Source organism: Myotis yumanensis, unplaced genomic scaffold (genome assembly GCF_028538775.1).
Source record: "Myotis yumanensis isolate MYYU_CA2020_CCGP unplaced genomic scaffold, mMyoYum1.0.hap1 SCAF_3, whole genome shotgun sequence".
Classification (NCBI taxonomy): Eukaryota; Metazoa; Chordata; class Mammalia; order Chiroptera; family Vespertilionidae; genus Myotis; species Myotis yumanensis.
The window spans coordinates 14,825,759-14,845,875 of record NW_027223754.1 but is presented as its reverse complement, the minus strand read 5'-3'; the positions used below and the strand labels follow the sequence as shown (position 1 = coordinate 14,845,875).

The 20,117-nt window shown below is 37.0% G+C and overlaps 1 protein-coding gene across 3 annotated transcripts in view; it reads right to left on the bottom strand.

Moving 5' to 3' along the window:
- DLC1 (DLC1 Rho GTPase activating protein) overlaps positions 1-20,117 on the bottom strand; it is a 368,479-nt gene that overhangs the window by 274,531 nt on the left and 73,831 nt on the right. For all 3 annotated transcript variants that reach the window (XM_070408308.1, XM_070408300.1, XM_070408301.1), the window contains exons 3-4: positions 6,636-6,785; positions 1,702-1,845 (exon numbers count right to left, since the gene is read on the bottom strand). In XM_070408308.1, the coding sequence (XP_070264409.1) occupies positions 1,702-1,845; positions 6,636-6,785 (294 nt within the window). The remainder of the gene's footprint in view (positions 1-1,701; positions 1,846-6,635; positions 6,786-20,117) is intronic.

The window sequence follows — 20,117 nt, the reverse complement described above, 5'->3', positions numbered from 1 at the left end:
ACACCATTTCATTGAAGTCAGCCTGTTGGTACACATCATTTTTAACACTATTTTTTCAGTGTACCCCAAAATAGCATGTGTAGTATATCATTGGTTTCTTTTATTTTCAGTACTAGTGACTCGTTGCATGGATTTGTGCACCTTGAAAGGAAATTAATTAGAAGGTGGCTGGCAGGATGGGACTGGGCAAGATGGGTTGGTTACACCCTGGAGCCAACCTCCTGCAGTCCCTCCCCAGAGTCTGTGGAGTGAGCCGGGTCCCTCCGGCAGGTGGGGTCCCTTGGCCTGGCCTGCGGGGATCAGGCCGAAACCGGCTCTCTGACATCCCCCAAGGGGTCCTGGAGTGCGAGAGGGCACTCTGCAAAGTTGCTGTCGTAAAGGGTGTAGAACGCAAATGCAAGTGTGCAGTAAACCAGATTCAGGGCTGACAGTGCTCCAGCAATAACATAACCCACAGCCAAAGGTGGAATTGCGTGGACCCGCGAGGAATTGGGCTCCCTTCTCTCTGGTTTTGGGGTGTGTCATCCAAGAACCGCTGCTGCCAAGTCACTGCAGCTCGGCAGCTCCTGCATTGAGTGTCTTCCCCCTGGTGGTCAGTGTACGTCATAGCGACTGGTCGAACGGTAGGAGGGATACTTAACATATTAGCCTTTTATATATATAGAAGATATGCAGTCATTGTATTTCATTGTTTTACATGCCTACCGCCCTTTGCTAGATTGAGAGCTGCTTAAAGACAGAGAATATGTTTCATTCCTACTCTTTATCATCTCCATAATGCATGGCACGTAGTAGGTGTTCAATAAATATTTATTACATTAAAAATGCTCTAGATATGCTTGCAAATGACCATATCCATATGTTTTAAATTTAGAGTACAATATTCTCTTTTGAGTCTTATTTCAGACTTGTCTTTTATTTTAAAGACAGGCAAACAAGGAACCCAAACTTATTTCTCTGTGTTAAGCTAACATGGGCATTTAAAAAAAATAATACAACACTATGATTTTCACTAAACTAGGAAAGGTTATTTTGGAGCTGCTGGGACGTTAGATATTTGAAGTAGTAATTACTTCCTCCTTAAATGTTACCTTTCAGAGTCAAATACTGCTTTCCTGTTGCAGTTCAACTTTTTACTTAAAGGAAAATGTCTTTTATTCACAATTCGCCGTGCTATAATATTATATGTGGTCATTCTCCTTTTCATTTGTTTTGGTAGCACAGTAAAGTCAATGAAGCATCATCAAAGTAACGATAGTAGCTTACACTTTTAGTGTTTCTTCTGTGCCAAGCATTTCACTAAGCATGTTACATGAGCTACATCATTTAATAACCACATACAATTTTTGATGTGTGTGATTTTACATCTATCTATCTAAGCTTAGGAGGGCAATTTTCAACTGATATGCAGTATGGTCAAGAAAATAATGCAAAGATAGCCACCTTCAGATTTTGCATTCTTGGTTCTTTAAAGTTCTGAGTATCCAGTAACAAAATTTAATACCATATTTTGCATAATCTGGAACCAGGAAGCACTTTATCATTTATAAAACAAACAGCATATGCTGGGTTGTGCTAGTAAGTCACTGCAACTAAGACTACAAGGGTATTTCTTCTACATTGAATGGATGAAATATGAACTCTTACCTGATGATCATCCACACTTCATGTTGAAAGTGATTGTTATCGTTTATAACTTACCATGGTAGACTTGGGTTTGGTTCCAGAATTGGTCACTGGGGTGGAAGATGGTAGGTCAATGGACTCGGCGTTAGAAGACAAATGTATTGGTGTCTGATTTACTGAAATGGTATCTGCTCCGCTCTCAGATCCGGACTCCAGGTCCTATTAAGAAAATGCATTTATATGAAGGACATGCACATGTTCTCTGCATGCCTTTCTCCCTGCTACCAGCACCTTCTCACCTCTTCCTTCTAACACACACTGACACACTAAAGAGTTGTTGACAACTGACATTGAGTGTCACCCATAATCATGCATTATTATTATTTTTTATAATCCTGCATTATTTTGTAACAATTGTATTCTTCCAAGGCCCTGATTTTAGAAAACAAATACTAGAGAAAGAAGTAATATACAACTTTGGGAATTTAACAGCTGATTGTGAAGGGGACATACAAATGGCTAACAGGTACATGAAAAGATGCTCAACATCACTAATTACCAAGGAAATGCAAAATCAAAACCACAATGAGATATCACCTCACACATGTTAAAATGGCTGTTATCAGAAAGGCAAGTGATAAGAAGTGTTGATGGGGTCTTGGAGAAAAGGGAACCTTGTGTACTGCTGGTGGGATGTCAACTGGTTTAGCCATTATGGAAAACAGTACGGAGGTTTCTAAAAAAAATTAAAACTAGAACTGTCATATGATTCAGTAATGCTACTTCCAAAGAAAACAAAGTCACTGTTTAAAGAGATATTTGCATCCTTATGTTCATTGCAGCCTTATTCACAATAGCTAAGAAATGGACATCTAAGTGTCCAATGATAGATGAATGGATAAAGAAGATATGATATTTGTACATATATGTATATATATGCACACATGAATACAATGGAATATTACATATATACAGGTATGTACAATAAAATATTACTTAGCCATAGAAAAGAAAATCTTGCCTCTCCTGATAACATGATGGAACTTGAAAGCTTTAGGCCATGAAATAAGTCAGACAGAGGCACAAATACTGTATGGTCTCACTTAAATGTGGAATCTAAAAAAAAGCCAAACTCATAGGACAGAGTAGAATGGTGATTGACAGGGGTTGGGGAGGGGAGAAGGATAGGGAGATGTTGGTCAGAGGGTACTTATTTCCAGTTGTAAGATGTATAAGTTCTGGGGATCTAATATTCAGAATGGTGACTATAGTTAATAATACTGTATTACATACTTGAAAGTTGCTGAGAGTAGCTTTTTAATGCTCTCAACACACACACACACACACACACACACACAATTATAATTACATGAGATGATGGCTGTGTTAACTAACCTTATTGTGGTAATAATTTTTCAATATATAAATGTATCAATTTATCATGTTGTTCACCCTAAGTGTACACTATATTATATGTCAGTTATATCTCAATAAAGCTGCAAAAAAGAAAATAAAAAAGTGGGATGCAGGAAGTAAAAAAAGACATATACAGCAATAATGAATACAAAAGGAATCTATATTCTTTAAATGTGTGTGTAAAACACATAACCCTAACCAAATTTCTTATGCCATGAGTAATTTTAGATCAGTGATAATCAATTCTTGTTGGGGTTTTTTTGCATGGAAAAGACAACACTTTACCATAAGAGAAATATTAATTAAAATTTAAAATTGAGTCAACATTAAATGAATAGTCACAAAGAGCAGGTAATTTATAAACTTCAAATGCATAAGTAGCAGGTAATTTACTACTATAAGCCATTTACATTCAGCCTTCATGTACATCAGAAATCTTTCGCATTAATTTTACCTTGCTTATGAATTGATTAGATAAATAAACAGGTAACTTTGTATTGTTCTAACAATACAATAATTCTGAAGTTAAATGACAATTCTTTAAAAATCTACCATTTATATGTTTTATCTTTTAAAGACAATACGTTACAGCTATTTTCTGCCTCAATTTCACCAACTCTATGTAGAAGGTAAGTTATCATTATTACTTGATAGATGATGAAGCCGAGGCTTAAGACAACGAACTTGACCAAATTCACATTCTGTGTCAGAGCTGGCATTAAAACTCAGATCTATTAGACCCCAACTTGTCAGGCTCTATCAAGAGAGCTCCTTGAAGCCTTTACCTCTACCCTTATTTTAATATATATTTTCACCTTGCAGACATTCTTAAAGATTCCAGCCTATATTATTCTTTAAATATTTTATTAGAAGTAGAATTCGCTCCAGCATTTTCTCATAAGGAATCTCAGTCTGAGCTCACTGTTTCATTGCAAGTCTTGTCCTCCCTGCTAAACTGTAAGTTCACAGTGTAGTACGAGGGTGCAACAGAGGGAGTTTCTCTGAATCTGGGACAGTGCTTCTTGGTGGACAATCAAGGTCATAATCATTCTGTTATAACCTCTTTAGTCCATGGCACAATTATCAAAAGTAATGAAAAGCGCCTGTGGAAAATATTTTGGCGATGAGAGAATTTTAAAATTAGCTTTAAATACCAAGGAACAGAAATAAAAAAACAAGGGATGACCTAAAAAAAAAAACCCCATATTAGACCAAAAAGAAGTTTTGAGGGCTCCAGGATAAATTTTATTCATTTTTAGCCAGCGTCTGGTATGAGTGAGTACATGGGAGAAGGAAAGGGAATTAACAAACACCCAGTTGTACTCTCTGCCAGACCTGTGCAATGCGTCTTACATACGTCCTTTCATTGGCTCCTCCCAACAAGCCATTAGGTGGGAAACAATATCTCCTTTTCACGCAAACGTGAAGGTAAAAAAAATTAAAGGATTTTCTTGTGTTCTCAGACATTTAGCTGTAGAACTGCCCTCTGGACCCAGGCCTGCAGATCCCAACGTTCATAATGTTTCTACTATATTACTTTGCCTTTTCCATGTATCTGTTGAACAGGATACTTGGAAGTAGATCTTGATTTACAGAATGAGCCCTTGTTAGGCAATGGTAGTGATATTCTATGACATATAATACAAAATCCAATTTATATTTTAAAGAGAGGTAGAAGATATAGAGATAGGCAAATTCCAAAATCATCACCCACATTTGCTCCTGTTTTTTTTGTCTTTACTATTCAACAAAGGAACATGTCTAACAGATAAGGGCTATGTTATTCTCTGACATGAAGACAACAAAATGGAGTTGTATTTAGCAGAAATATGAGCTGTGGGTTTTCTCCTACATATTTGGGGATTGAGGAAAGTTTAATGTAGAGGGAAAAGTGGAGAGAATAAAGAGATAGTAAGAGATGAACAATTCACACCAGACAATTTAAAAAGAGAAAATGTGTTCTATGCCTACATTAATAGCAAAGAAGTACTAAGAATTAAGGACCTCCGATTGAAAAATATGGTTATGTCTGGCTTTAAAAATATTTATGAACATGAGTATGATACTTCTATATACCCTTCATATGTAAACAAGTTTAAACATCCCTTCTTATTGGTCTTCAGATTGCTTTCATTGTATTTCCACCAGGGATGAAATAATGGATGTCTGGGAAGACAGAGGAGATTTAGGGAAGACTTCACTGTAAAGAAAATATTTGAGATGAATCCTGAAGGATATGAAAAAATTATCCAGAGGTTATAGGCAAAAATAAAAATGCCATTTCTACTGGCTTTCTGGTCGAAGTATTTAATTTCATATTCACTTTTAATTATTTTTTTTTTGTTCAAGCTATTAGATTTCCATTATAGTCAGCTAGAGCAAACAGTGTGGTGTAGTGGTCACATGACATGGCTCTGGATTAAGACTGGCTGGGTTTGTATTCCATCTCTGATACATATAATTACTAACTTCTCCTTGCTTTTAACTCACTTGAAAAATGTTGTGAGGAATAATATGTTAATATATGTCAAAAACTTATAATAATATCCAGTATATACTAAAATAATACTAAACTTATTTTGTTTATTGACTTTGAAATATTCTGTCCCACAGTCAGAATGAGTCTTGAATAACCACAGAATCAACTGTAGAACTACTGTATACTAATGAAAAGATTTGATATAGAACAGTTCTATTTTGAAAGGTGCTCAAATTTATATATAGGATTGTCTGTCCCTTTTCTCTTAGGTAAATGCATAATTTTTTGACTTAATGTGTTCATTATTGCATAATGAAAATAACAGATTAATTGAAAAGGAATGCATGGCTTAATTATAAATACATTTACCATCACATTTGCTAATTTCCAAAATATAAGCCATTTAATATGGAACTAATATTAAATATGAAAAGTGTATAGTCAGTCCAGAATCTGTGTCTTTCAAATTTTGAGTGTCAAAATCTCTTAGGAGTGTACATCTTATATAAAATTCATACACAGTAGAACAAAATTATCACCTCTGTCCTACTTATTGTATTCACTGAGTTAGTTTTAGAGTATTTTCAAATTGATCTAAATTCTTTCTTGTAGTATTCTGGATGGGTCTCTCCACCCATCCACCCATCCACCCATCCACCCATCCACCCATCCACCCATCCACCCACCCACCCATCCACCCACTCATCCATGCAGCAAATATTTATAATCTTCTACATGAAATATAAATTTGTAGGCACTGGAAATAAAATACTAAATAAGATAGACATAACATTGCTAATTGTGTTTATAGCATATCATTGAATACTGATAATTAGGGAAACAACCATATGAAGAGGATTTAATCACTTAGGAGGCATAATTTCCCAGAGTGAACCTCTTTCTCTCTAACTAATAATAACCATTTTCTTTTGAATCACACCCTTCTCTTATGACTGCATGAAACACAGAAGTATTTGAGTGAGTTTTATGGAACATGTTTAGGGTCGCATGTGGGTAGATGCTGCCATCAAAGATGTTTCATTTGTAAGAGGGACTGCATGAAGTAAAGCGATAGCATGCTCATGGGAACGGAAGTAGAAAGTGGAAGGCTCACAGGGACGTGCCGCCGCAGGTTGGTTGGTGTGCTGGATGTAGAGGAGCTGGTGCTGAGAGCGTTCTCAATGTCCTGGTCAAGTTGGTCCAGTTTCATTATTAGCAGCACCATGGAGTCAAGCCGCGCCCTGTCTCGATCTTCTTTTATTTCCTGAGGAACAGAACATGTTGTTATGAATCTAAAAGGCCATTTCTTGGAAAGAATAAGCAGTGCCCTGTTCTTCCATGTGACAAAAAGGACACTGAATAATAGGCAGTCTTCTACTTAAGGGGAAAGAGAAGTTCTGTTCTGCACCATCAATGGTCTCTTCATTGGGAAGATACTAACCAACTGCCAAGAAAGCATTTGACATGAATATTAAATGCATACCCTTCGGATCAAGGCACAGTGAAAAGGAAGTACAACATCAATGAGCACTGATACATACGTACGACTTTCCAATGAATTATTCTTAGGAAAAGTTATACTTCTCTTGTCTAGGACAAATCCATTGTAACATACTACTAAATTATTTGTGGTTAGACATTTAAGGAGACACATTAGAGAATATTTTTGGAAGGCTACTTCTGAGTATAGGAAAAAAATAGGAACCAAATCAAATGAGGCAGGTTTTCAGTTTGGGCAGAGAACAAGTTTTTGGTTTTTGTTGTTTTTTTTTTGCATGGGGCCATTTTCCTAGTGTTGCTTCAAGCTTTTATTGTCAATATTTTTTAGCAATCTTCTTTCCTACTCACAAACTTTTGAAAAAAGCCCACACAATCATATATATTTTTGTAAATTATGTTGGTTACTCATTCTAAATTGTCTATAATATAGACATATATTAATGAAAATACTGTTGCTTATAGAAATAGCTAAAGCTTCTTATTTACTAGAGTTATTTGGGCATGACTGCTTACTATTCTTGGATGTTCAAATCAACTAATATTAGAAATCTTCCAAATTCCTTGTGTGTTGTGTAAGGTATCAGGGTTGGGTAGAGTATTGGGGGGAAAAAAGATCAGGAAAAGCGTAGTAAGATTCTATTGAGGGATGCAATGGACTCAGGGAGAACCCTTTGAGGGAAATTATCATTTGTGACTCATGTTGCCATCTTCTCCTCTGTCTGAGATATCTACCTAGGTGAAATCAGCTTGGAAAGGTCCACCAGTGGCAACCTCAAAGGGAAAGAAATCACAACAGAAGCCTAAAGGGCGTGGGTATAAGGGAACAGGTTGGAGCCTTTGCTTAGGTGACGGCATTACTAGTGGCATGACTGAGCTGACTATCTGAATCAGATCTTTTAGTTTGTTTTTTGACTTTTTTCTTTTAATCTTCCTACATTCCCAAGCCACTGTTAGGAAGAACCATAAAAGAATAAGGACTAGGGCAATTTCATGGATTAATCTAATTCTATAGGTGTCTCTGTACCTCAAACAACTAGAGCAGATTGTTAATGTTATAAAGAATTATCTTTAAGATGTTAAAGAATTGATTTCCTAGATTAAGTTGGTTAACGAATCATTAATTAAGTTAATATATATATAAGTTATTTGTGCTTATCTATGTATTAACTTAATTAATGATTAAGCTAAACTTGTGCTTCGTTAACAGATTAATGTCAAAGACATAAATTTTGAGAATAAATTAAGAATAGATTATTCAGTTTAATTCTCTTCTTGATAATCCAGAAAATGGAAAACTCTGACTGAATAGAAGACTCAAAGTCCCCTTAATTATTCCTTCAATGTGTTTGCTTGTGTAATTCCTTTCCTTTAAAACCAAAGTAGTCTGACAAGGTATTGTTCTTTGCATCTCTTTAGTCACAGTTTTTGTGTGATTGTCTTTTTGCTTCCCAGTTGTAACATCTTCAAGCACAAAAGTTACATTTTTCTACCTGGCACACATAGAGTCTAATTACCCACACTGCCCATGCAAGATGTTTTCGGGGATAAGAATAATGAAGTCAATAGGAGCCAGTGAAATAACACCTCCCAAAGCCTTAGAAAATATATTTTGATATTTTTCCAGCTACTAAATTAATGTTGGATAAAGCAGTATATCCTGTAGCAGTGGTCTCAGAAACAATTTGTTTTTGAATTAACTGGATGTTGAGATTGTGCCTTAAAACCACTTTCAAATCCATAGGCTGACCATCCAATTATTTGAAATGATTTGCCAAAAGAAATAAAACCAAACAGCTCTGGTCTGCAGTATTTCTTTAGAGAAATAGCCTATTGTTTTTCCCTTTCCTTCATGATGCTTCTTCATCACCAGTCATTACATTCAGCCTGAAGTGTCAAGTACACAGGTCAGTAGCACATGTTACATACACGTCCATAAAACTTCATGAAATAGAGTTGACTATAAATCAGATGCTTTGGATAAATACTATTGTTCTTGTTTTTAAAGCTCAAGTATTAATAGTTTTCAAGGTGCTAACCTTTCATACGTCCATGGCTGAGCTCCAGTAAATAGCTTATGCCTGAAAACAGAAATGTGCACTTGCAGATTTTGGCTACATTCACTTCTACAGTGGAACTTTTCATTGCATGCTGTCATTCCCGTCCATGAAGAGAAACTAACTTCTTAAGAAGTGAAGCTGCCTATTAACAACCTTTTCAGTATTTCAGTAACTTAACCCCCTTAAATCAAGGCCAAAATGCCAAATTATTTTCCCTTCCATCTTTCCTTCCTTCTCTCCTGCAGTCATAGCTGTATCTAACCACTATTAAAGGGATACAATATTCATCAGTGAATAACAAGTATAAAATCGCTGCTTTCCTGAATGTTATAGTCAACCATGAGAAGATGAACAATGAAAATTAACACATTCTCAAACAAGACAAATATATGAAGAAAATAAAAAGGGTAACGAGATACACAGTAACTTTGGGGGTAGTGTCTCACTTTGTATAGGGTGGTCCAATCAATTGCAAAAAACCTTTAAAACATCTAGTCCAGGTCTTTACTTAACAATTATCCAAGACATGTTTATTGGCCATCTATGTGCTATATATCATTCTCTAGGAAGCTACCTATTTCGTATTTGTACAGTTACAATCTTTAGGAGTGTTACAAAGTCTAATTCTGCCTTCCTCTAACTCCCCAGATCCTTCCTGCAGAACTAGATAGCATAGACAGTGTCTATTCCCTGAAATAGCCTTTCAATTATTTGAAGAACTAAGTTATGCCCACTTTTACCTTTTCTAGGTGGATCATCTTCAGTTCTTTTCATTATTTCACATATAACATGCTTCCAAATTTTCACTAGTTTTGTCAACTGTTCTCTGGACATGATAAAATTTTGTCCATCTGCCGAAACCGGTTTGGCTCAGTGGATAGAGCGTCGGCTTGCGGATTGAAAGGTCCCGGGTTCGATTCCGGTCAAGGGCATGTGCCTGGGTTGCGGGCACATCCCCAGTGGGAGATGTGCAGGAGGCAGCTGGTCGATGTTTCTCTCTCATCGATGTTTCTAACTCTCTATCTCTCTCCCTTCCTCTCTGTAAAAAATCAATAAAATATATTAAAAAAAAAAAAATTTTGTCCATGACCCAAGTAATGGTTGGTGCCCAGAGTTAACATATTACTGTATGTGTTCTCTGACCAAGGCAGAGGAGGCAAGTACCCCCCCCCCCTCCCCCCCCGCCTCATGTTCTATACCCTTTTTAATGCAGCCTAAGATGAAGGGCCTGTTTAGAACATGGGCAGGCTATTCTTATTGGGATAGCCATAATCTGCTTTTTGAATGAAGAAACAGTGTTTAGTGGACTGTGAGCTGACCTTGAGCCGACGGTATGATCTATGCCCCCTTTTCCCAATATGTGCCTGCGTCCTGCTAAGAACAGAAACATCCTGTTGTCTCAAGAATGTAACCAGCTGTTGTCAAGGTATAGATAATATATGCAGCTACCATGGGAAAAAAATCTCTTTCAGACACAAGTCAGTGGCTACTTAGTCAAATCAGGAGAGAGACTTCTGTTCAATTTGATTTGTTATCAAAACCTAATATGGCTAAGCCACCTGGTGCTCATTGAGAAATTTGAAAGATGCTCCTTATTTATTTCAACAGCTATTGGGTCCATGGGCAGTGAAGCCACTTTGATCACCTGGCATCTGGGGGAGAGATATACCGGGCTTTTAGGGGGTCGTTCTCTCCAGGAAGCCTCTGAACCAGGGGCCTATACTCCCCTTCTTTCCTTGCATTGGGGGAAGAGAATTCCAACCCGCCTCTTTCTTCAGATGCTCTTTATTGAACAATACAGAACACAGCACAATTGGGGGGTGGTGAGGCGATGCAAATGACCAGGTATTTTACAGACTGGGCAGATATGAAGACCAGTGAAGGGGGGTGCCTCCCCGAGAGGCCTACAGGCTCTGTTTTCCTAATCTAAGCATTTGGAAGAAAAGCAAAAAAAAAAAAAAAAAATTCAGTAAAACACCCAGATATTTGGCTGAGCAAATACAGCATTGCCTGAATGTTCTGCTTGTCAATGAGTTGTGGCATCAGAGACAGCCGTAATAAATTAAAGGCTAGGCCAGGAATAGAACTAAGACTTCCTGATTCATAATCCAAGGTTCTGGCTCCTACACTGTCTTTGATTCCATAGGCATCTTACTGGCTATTCTGGGCTGGTCATGCTCCCTGCTCCCCCGTGAAAGAAAGGGACCTTTTAGCAAAAGACTTGGCTCAACTTCCTTCTGAATTATTTGATCTGTAGCCAGCTGGACTAGTATGAAATCTCATATTAGTGTTATACATTTTATTTGACAATAAATTCCTCATTCTAGACTTTCCTTTCTTAAAATAATATCCTGCCTAAAGAACCAGAAGTTTATTTACTCTCTTTTTTTTTCTTCACAAGCAGTAAAGATTTTTCATTTGAATCGACAGTAAGATAGAGTTAATATAATTATCCTATGTCGGAATTTCTAGGCAAGTTAAACAAAGTCAGCCTTAATTTTTTATTCTGGTGCATTTCAAGCTGCAACTTATGTAGAATGGGAGGTAAGAAAACAAACCAGCAACTATTTCCTATTTGTCAGAGATAGTCTGTACAACCACAAAATCTTCGCATATTATCTTTAATGAATAACATGTGCCACTATCATTTTAATATTAGGTGGTGAAGAGTGACAAGTAATCCTCATTTGAAGTTGCTGCAAGGAATCTTTTAACTGAAATGTAAATGGTGGCCTTATATTGAATGTTTATGTTCACTCCCTATTTATCTCCTCCCATGTATAAGGCCTGGGAAGAAGATAGGTCTCTCCTTTGCTTGATTTTTAAACTCCAACTAGACTTCCGATGGAGCGTTTCTGAGCTGGGGCTTTTGTAAATTGCACACAGAGGCTCCTGAATAGTTTCAAAGGACGTTTTTGCAGCTGGTGCTAAAGAATGCTCCGAAGAGGCAGGTGTGAACCAGGCAGAGGATTGTGTGGGCAGCGATTCCTCGGTCCAGGAAAATCTTCCTCCACTGGCTTCAAAGGCCCATTTTTGGGACTGGGATATAATTTGTACCTAAATAATCTGGTATGCGTTCTGAAACCAGTTTTCACTTTAAGTGCTAAAGGTGGAGATTGACATTCAGAGTTACTTAATACACTGACAGACACAAAGCAATATCTGAAAATCCCTGCAGTGGTTTTTTTTTTTTTTAACTTTTGTTTGTTTGCAATTCTCAGTAGTTCTTTTTAAAAAGTCTTTATTGTTGAAAGTATTACATAGGTCCCCGTTTTCCCCACTGACTCCTTATAACCCATCCCTGCTTTCAATCGTTCTCTGCTTGGGTTCAGGTATTAAAGGAGACAGGACTTTTTCCTGGTTTGAAAACATAAGAAAAATATCTATTTAACATTAAAATTCCATAAAATGTTTTCAGGAATATAATGAGGTCTTTCCTTTGCAACAAAAAAAGACATAAGTGAAATTTATTATTTTTTTTATAAAAATGACTTAATTTAGAAAAAAATGTCTTATATTGACTTGGCTTTGGTCAGCTTACCTAGTTTTTCCTCTCATCACTCTCCCTGATCTTGTCCATGTTCCTCAAGTGTCAGTTATCCTATGGACCACCACTCTATATCTCTTAATATTTTTCTTTAATTAGACTCACCTTTTTACAGTTAAGGGTGCATTTTTAATATATAAATGCTGTATAGATAATCATATCTTTCTGGTGCATATCAAATTACAAAATTATCAAAATAACAAATCCTTCTACTATGTGATGTAATCTCCCATAAACCATACTATATTTTGGAAAATGGTCTGCTAAAGAACTGAACTTCCTTTGGCTTCTCGAATATTCCATGCTTGTTCTCATTTGCATTTAGGATTGCCAATAAAAGTATAGCAGGAGCAATTAAACTAAAATTTTAGAAAAACAAAAATATTTAATTTGGGCATATGTAAAAATATTGTATGGGGCCATATTGCCTGGGACATATTTATACAAAACCATTTGTTGTTGTCGTTGTTGATCTGAAATTCAAATGTAACTGGGAATCCTGTGCTTTTTCCGGAAAATTCTATTTTTGACCCATGTAATAATACTCCTTTGGCTTAACACACTTCCCTGCCTCAGGATGTCAGAGGAAACCCTTAGTTTTAAGTACAATGTCACTCCAATAGAGAGGTCTTTGACATGGTTGTTTCATTGAATGAATAAACAGTAATTGCCGCTTAAGTTTAGTTACACAACTTCAATGAATGGAAATGTTCTTTTCTCAGTATCTTATTCAGTGTTATAATCCTAGGCAAATCTAAGACTTGCCATTTTGTTTTGTTTTTTAGGAACAAAATAAATGGTGAAGAATGTGAGGCTGCTCTTGTGATCATTTTAGAATTGCAGATTTACTTAAGTTGTTAATGCAGTGGTTCTCAACCTTCCTAATGCCGCGACCCTTTAATACAGTTCCTCATGTTGTGGTGACCCCCAACCATAAAATTATTTTCGTTGCTACTTCATAACTGTAATTTTGCTACTGTTATGAATTGTAATGTAAATATTTGATATGCAGGCTGTATTTTCATTTTTACAAATTGAACATAATTAAAGCATAGTGATTAATCACAAAAACAATATGTAATTATATATGTGTTTTCCGATGGTCTTAGGCGACCCCTGTGAAAGGGTCATTCGACCCCAAAGGGGTTGCGACCCACAGGTTGAGAACCGCTGTGTTAATGTTTTGTACTAAATCTTCTGGGGATGAAGAAGTTTATAGTCAATTTTTATATATTTGTTCACTACTATCACATGAGGTACGTCTGTGGCTTTTTTTTGCTTTGTTTTGTTTGTTGTTATCCTCACATGAGGACTTTTTTCCCATTGCTTTTCAGAGTAAGAGGGAGGGAGGGAAGGAGAGAGAGAGAGAGAGAGAGAGAGTGAGAGAGAGAGAGAAGAGAGAAAGAGAAACATCAACTGGCTGCCTCCCCCTGCTGGAGATTCAGCCCAAAACCTTGAGTTGTGTACTGACTGTGAGTTGAACCGGAGACCTTCAGTGCGCTGGATGACGCTCAACAGCTGAGCCATGGGCCAGGGCATATAGCATGAAACTCTTTAGGTACCAAATAAGCACTATACAGGCACACACAGCAAACTTCTGTATTTCTATATTTTATGCATATATACAGAAGCACAAAAGAAAGATCTGGAAGGATACCCATCCTTGGGTTTTTTAAAAAAATATTGATAAAAATAAATGACAATTAAATTCTAGGATGTATATAATTTACTTTTAACATAAATATTTCTTTTATTGATCTTTTTTCAATGATTACTAATTTAAAAAAGAATAACTAGTAAGCAGTAGTTCTCTTATATTATTAAGCATTTCATGCACATATCGTCTCCTTAATCAATTTTTAAAGTTCACACGAGAACAGACGGGGCCCCATGCTTCTCTGTAACCACTGAAGTACCTAGCACAGGAATGCACATAGTAGGACTCAACAGTATTTTTTGATTAAGTCACAATTAGTTGCCTACTAAGACCCCATTTTTAATGACCATCAGGATAATATTGCCAATCTCTAAAAATCAAAGTTTCTAGAGAAAAAAAAGGAGGAATAGCTATAATGGGAAGTTTTTCTCTTTAATTGTAGAGAACTTTCAGATGCACTGATTAGAAAATGTGCTGGCAGGAGAGTGGTTCATTGTTTGTGTCCTTACGAGACTCACCACTCTAAAACGTCTTTGTGGTATAACTTTTCTAGGGAAAGGGACATTTGAAAAATAGCCTTTTGCTTCCAAAATCTTGAGGTTACTCATCCTCTAATTCCCTGAGATCATTAAGACCTGTTTGTTTGCCTTTCTCTTGTGCATAAGGAAACCAAACAATGCCTTCTTCTTTCCCAATATGGTAATAACTCAATCCAAATTTCTGCCTAGGGAATCTAGCACACTGAAGAAAGCATTTTCCTTACCTATATACCTTGCTTGTTCTCCATAAAAACTATGTAATCATAAAAGGGACCCAATGTTTATATGATTTTTAATTCAAATGGCCAAATTCAATAATATGTGAGTCTCTTGTGGAGTTGATTTGCCCCGATTTCCTATAATGAGTAGTAATTCTTTGGCTTATCAATCATATAAACACCAATAAGTACAAGTAAAAATGTGACCAATAAGGCTTATGAGTTAGAGAGCTTACATGAATAATGTTAAATGGCATTTAAAAATGGGATTCAGGTTTTCTTAAAATATTATGGTTTGAAATATATATATATATATATATATATATATATAAAATGAGGGTTGAACCAATAATTAAAAAAAGTTCTGTGTTTTCAAAAGGTGGGGTTTAGGACAATACAGTATCACTCTTCTCAGAAGCCCAAGGTAGATGAAACAGTACTTAGTAATAAAATTCTATTTTTGTGGTAAAATAATGAAACAGACCAAAAAGTAGTAACTTGGAGCTCGAAAGGACCTTAAGTATCATGCAGTGTTTTTCCTAATACAGAATTGTCTAAGATTAGTAATATCAAGAAACAGTTGGCATCCTAGGTTTTGACTGAAGGAGAAGGTAGCTGGAGAGAAGGTTAAAATATACCCTCGAAAACTACACATGATAACTGCATACATTAGTTGACAGATGGGTATTTTGGCTACTGTAAGTCTCTTCTTTTTGAATGTTTAAGTTACTCTTGACCCATTAGCAAATTTAGTCCTGGTTTCTGGGAGGTGGTTGTATAAACTCCCCCCTCCTCATATTCATTAAGCAACTATTATATAGATAACACTGTGTTGTGTACAAGAGATCAAACAAATCCTCTCTTCTTTCAAGAATTTTATATAACATTTAGTAGACTGACATGCACACAGCTACAAGTAAATGGAATGACTTTGCGTTTAGTGTTAGAACAAAATTCTATTAAAGAAAGCAAACAAATAAACCCAAACAAAACTAAACAGAACAACAATTTAAAAAAAAGGGAAAAAAGAGATTCTATTCAGGTGAAATGGGGTAAGACTCATAGAGAAGACAAACTGAGTTAGTAAGACTGGGAAGACGGAAGGCATGGAAGTGCAAGGTGTGCTGTGATATAATAGGACATAAAGCATGGTAACAACAGGTTTGCATTCTGCTTGAGTTGAGCGGTGGTGTGAGACTAACTCTGGCTAAAGTGTTGTGCAAAGCACAATGAAAGATATACACTCAACATACCTAAAGATTTGTTGTATTAGATTGAACTGTATTGGTTTGCCTTGTCCCCTGAGCTTACCATGAATATTATCTTTCCACTTTTTCTCTTCACCCACCAACTCCCCTTTTTCAGATCTTCCTTATGCTATTTTTACAAGGAAAATAATGATGTCTTTGAAAAATATATCGAAAGTGGGAAAAGAAAATGCAACCTTTTTACCCTCTTCGCAGTCCCTATGCCTGGACAGGGTCACTTCTGTATGGGGTCTCTGGTGATGCAATATTTCCTCTGTCTACCTCAAGGTGAACCTAGATATGCCATTTAAGTGACTTGCAGAAGTAGAGATGTTCTAGAAGCCGATAAGGAGGGTCCTCTGCTAGGTCAATAAGGTTTCACCTCACTGTTCTTGGTGGCCAGCGGTTGAGTCCTAACATAAAGCATCCATGATGACATATTTTTATATATGTCAAGTTGCAAGACACTCTTGAAGCATTCTGGGACTATTTAACCAGAAATGGTATTTCCACACAATTTCTGCTTTGGTGTGTGTCATTACTCAATGTAATGAAATTGTATTCAAATTTTATTCAACAACAGATGTTTGCTGATGACAAAAAGCCAAATACATGAAAAAGCATGGATCTTCCAGTAAACCTGTCACCATTATTGATACAATAATTGGAAGGACATGCTCTTCTACTGAGAGTAAGTTAAAGGAAGGACTGGACGGTTTTATGCTAAATGTCTCCTTGTGGATTGAGAGTGTTGATCCAATACAGATGTAGAGAGTCCAACCAAGGGGAAAAATAGGAATTACGATTTCCTTATTTTTAAGATTCTGTTCTTTGTTCATCAAAATAGAACCCAATGTAAATTTTACTATAACTAAGACAATAGGAAGTAAATAAAATGTTCCTAAGAAATGTCTTTATTCCATTAGTAGGACTTTTAAGGTGACAGTTCCTTATGTCATTGAAAATAGCAATACTTCCATCACACAGTTTCTATGAACTATGGAAGTTAGAACTGAATAAAATTACTTATTGTCGTACCTGGAAAAAACTTAACAGTAATGGTTAAAAAAGTCAGTTCTCTATTATTTGCCTTACGATATTTTTTGTTCTCTTGGGCAGAAATCAGCTACTTGATCGAACTGACCTGCTGTGAGCAAGTACTTATAACAAGCAACTTGTGCATTGACTAACATAATGGCCAATGCATACTGAGTATAAGCGGCCATAAATATAACACATATGCATTCATTGCTAAATTTTGTGAGGGAGCGAGTTGTGAGAATTCCACGAACTCCCTCCCATGCCACGTCTAAGAATATTGTTGGAAAGCCCTCGAAGATTTTAGGACACGCTCCTCCTTCGGAGTTTCTAGAACACAACGTGCCGCAGAAGAACGAGCCTTGGGAAGAAAGGGTCATTATCTCCAAGGGAAACATGCGAGCGCCACAGATGCGCGAATCAAGCTGCTGTTTCCCACAAACTCCCCGGCTCCTCTTGAGCACAGGAAGGGGAAGAAAAACCCTCTAAAAAATTAACCACATGTTAGTATTGAAACGCTGCCAGGAACACAGACAGCCCTAGAGGGTTTGTTTCAAATCAATGTTGACGGAGCCGTGTAGGGGGTCAAGAGAATGGCACATCTTGCTCTCAGAGTTCACAGGACGGAGTATTTTCATTCAGCCAAAGAGGAAAATGCAGGAAACAAACAAGCAGCGGTGGGAAGGATACCAGCAGCACGAACAGTCTGACATTTTGAGATTAATGTACAGTAGACAGTGATTCACTCTCTCAATCACGCGCTCATATACTGGAAAGAGGGGCTGTGCCTGGGCAGAAGGGGACATGGGGAATGACGAATCCTCCTGGTGAATAAAACTGCTGCATTTTGCTGAAATTTTTGAAGTATTGGGTCACAATCATTATTATACCATTTTGTAGCAAAATGTCACATCACCATGTTCAAACTGATGGTAGTTGAATGTACATAAAGCAAAAACATCCTACAGTCCCTTAAAAACTATTTCTCCCCCCTTTTTTGAATAGTTCAATTTGACTGTGTACAAATAGAGTAGCTGTCTATGCTTAATACTCCAAGTTACTGTTAAGCAACAGTCAATTTTTAATAAAGAAATTATAGCTATTATGTAAATAAGCATTTAACATTAACTGTCAAGTTGTAGATATTCAACCAACTACTTCTCTCTTATTTTCTGAGTCTCAATAGTGTTTTTTCAATTATATGTTGCTATACAGATGTGCAGGGTTTTTATTAGCATCAACTGCAGTGGTAATTGCATGCCAGTCTTTTTTAGTTATCTGAATACTTAACTTCTATATCATAATAAGTATTTTCTTTTTATATCTCAAATAAAATTCTTCTGACACGCTCTCTGTATTCAAATGAATCTCAATCTCAGTCTCTTTGCCTGCTTTTCTCTCACTCTGTGCCATCTTGGTTTTGAGGATCATAGAACTTAAAGCTTGAAGGAGAAAATGAGACGAATCAGAGTATCTCTCTCTTTAAACAGATAGGACAATGGAGGCCTGGGAGACACTTCTTAGCAAGGACAAGGTAGGTCTAAAAATCAGCCTTCTCCTCTGAGATCTGTGTCCCACTGTTTTTCCATGTACTTAGTATCTTACAGGGACTCCTGTACTAATATTGCCCGAGTCTGTATATTTCTTTCCTTCTCTTTGAAAATTGCCTACACCTGCCTGTTCCCCTAGGATTTCCTTCAATTCCCCCTGCAGTTACTTACATTGAGGCCCTATTGTCGGTTTCTTGTAGTATCATAGGTTGTCCTTAGATTTGTCCAGTGTTAGCCTATACCTGTCACTTTTAAGTATTCATTCCCCTGACTTTTGTCTGATGCAGATGGGACCCTAACTTTCATTGGTACTTTAGGACTTCTTGCTCTTTGCTTTGATTCCACACGCCTTGCGTTATTCTTTCACGACTGTGCAAATGTGGTGAGTAGCTCCCAACTCCTCCCCTTGTCCACCCAATTAAATGCCTTCCTTTATAGGGAAGGTCCTAGGTATCCTGCTGCTTCCCCCAAACGTTGGCCCTCCCATCAAGGTTTTCTCACAGCTCTTGGTCAGTTTCTGGCCCTTAGGGCCCTGTCCCAACACTGGACTGTTCTGTCCTATCCTTGAGGCGTCCCATACAAGGACAGCGGGCTCCACTCCGGAGGATCACTGTAGTCTCCACCCATTTCTCCTTTCTTCCAACGTGCATCGCCATTCTCCTGAATGCAACGTAATTCCACACCTAATACTATAGAATTGGATTTTCTTAGCATCTGTAAAGATTAAACAAATCATTCTCAGTATGCTTCTGTCTCTGTTAGCTTGAAATCTGTGCTACTCTTCAGCTCAGAATTCACCCCTTTTCCTACTTCATGTGGAAATGCCATATTCATTCTCCAGGGCCTAATTTATTAGTCATTCCCTCTGACTCCTTTCTTATTTCCTCTTCTCCCAGAATGAAACAATTCTTTCCCACTGCCCTCACAGGCCCTGTTCTCTTAGTCATTTTTGTCTATTTTCTTAAAAAAGTTTGGGAGCTTCTTGGGGTCAGAAATAAATTTGACCTTTAAATAAACCTTTAAATTATATGCCTTTGTCTTGAGCATTGCACAATTTCTGCTCTTGTTACAGAGAAACTCAGTTTAGGAATAACGTCTTCTTATGCTTTTGCCCTCTCAAAGCGCCTAATAAATGTTAAGTACATGGTGATCACGAGATATACTGACTGCTTGACAATCTGGCTAGGAACCCAGTAGCAGAGTTTCCAGTTTGGTCACAGAGAGAAAAAAAAAACCCATATGC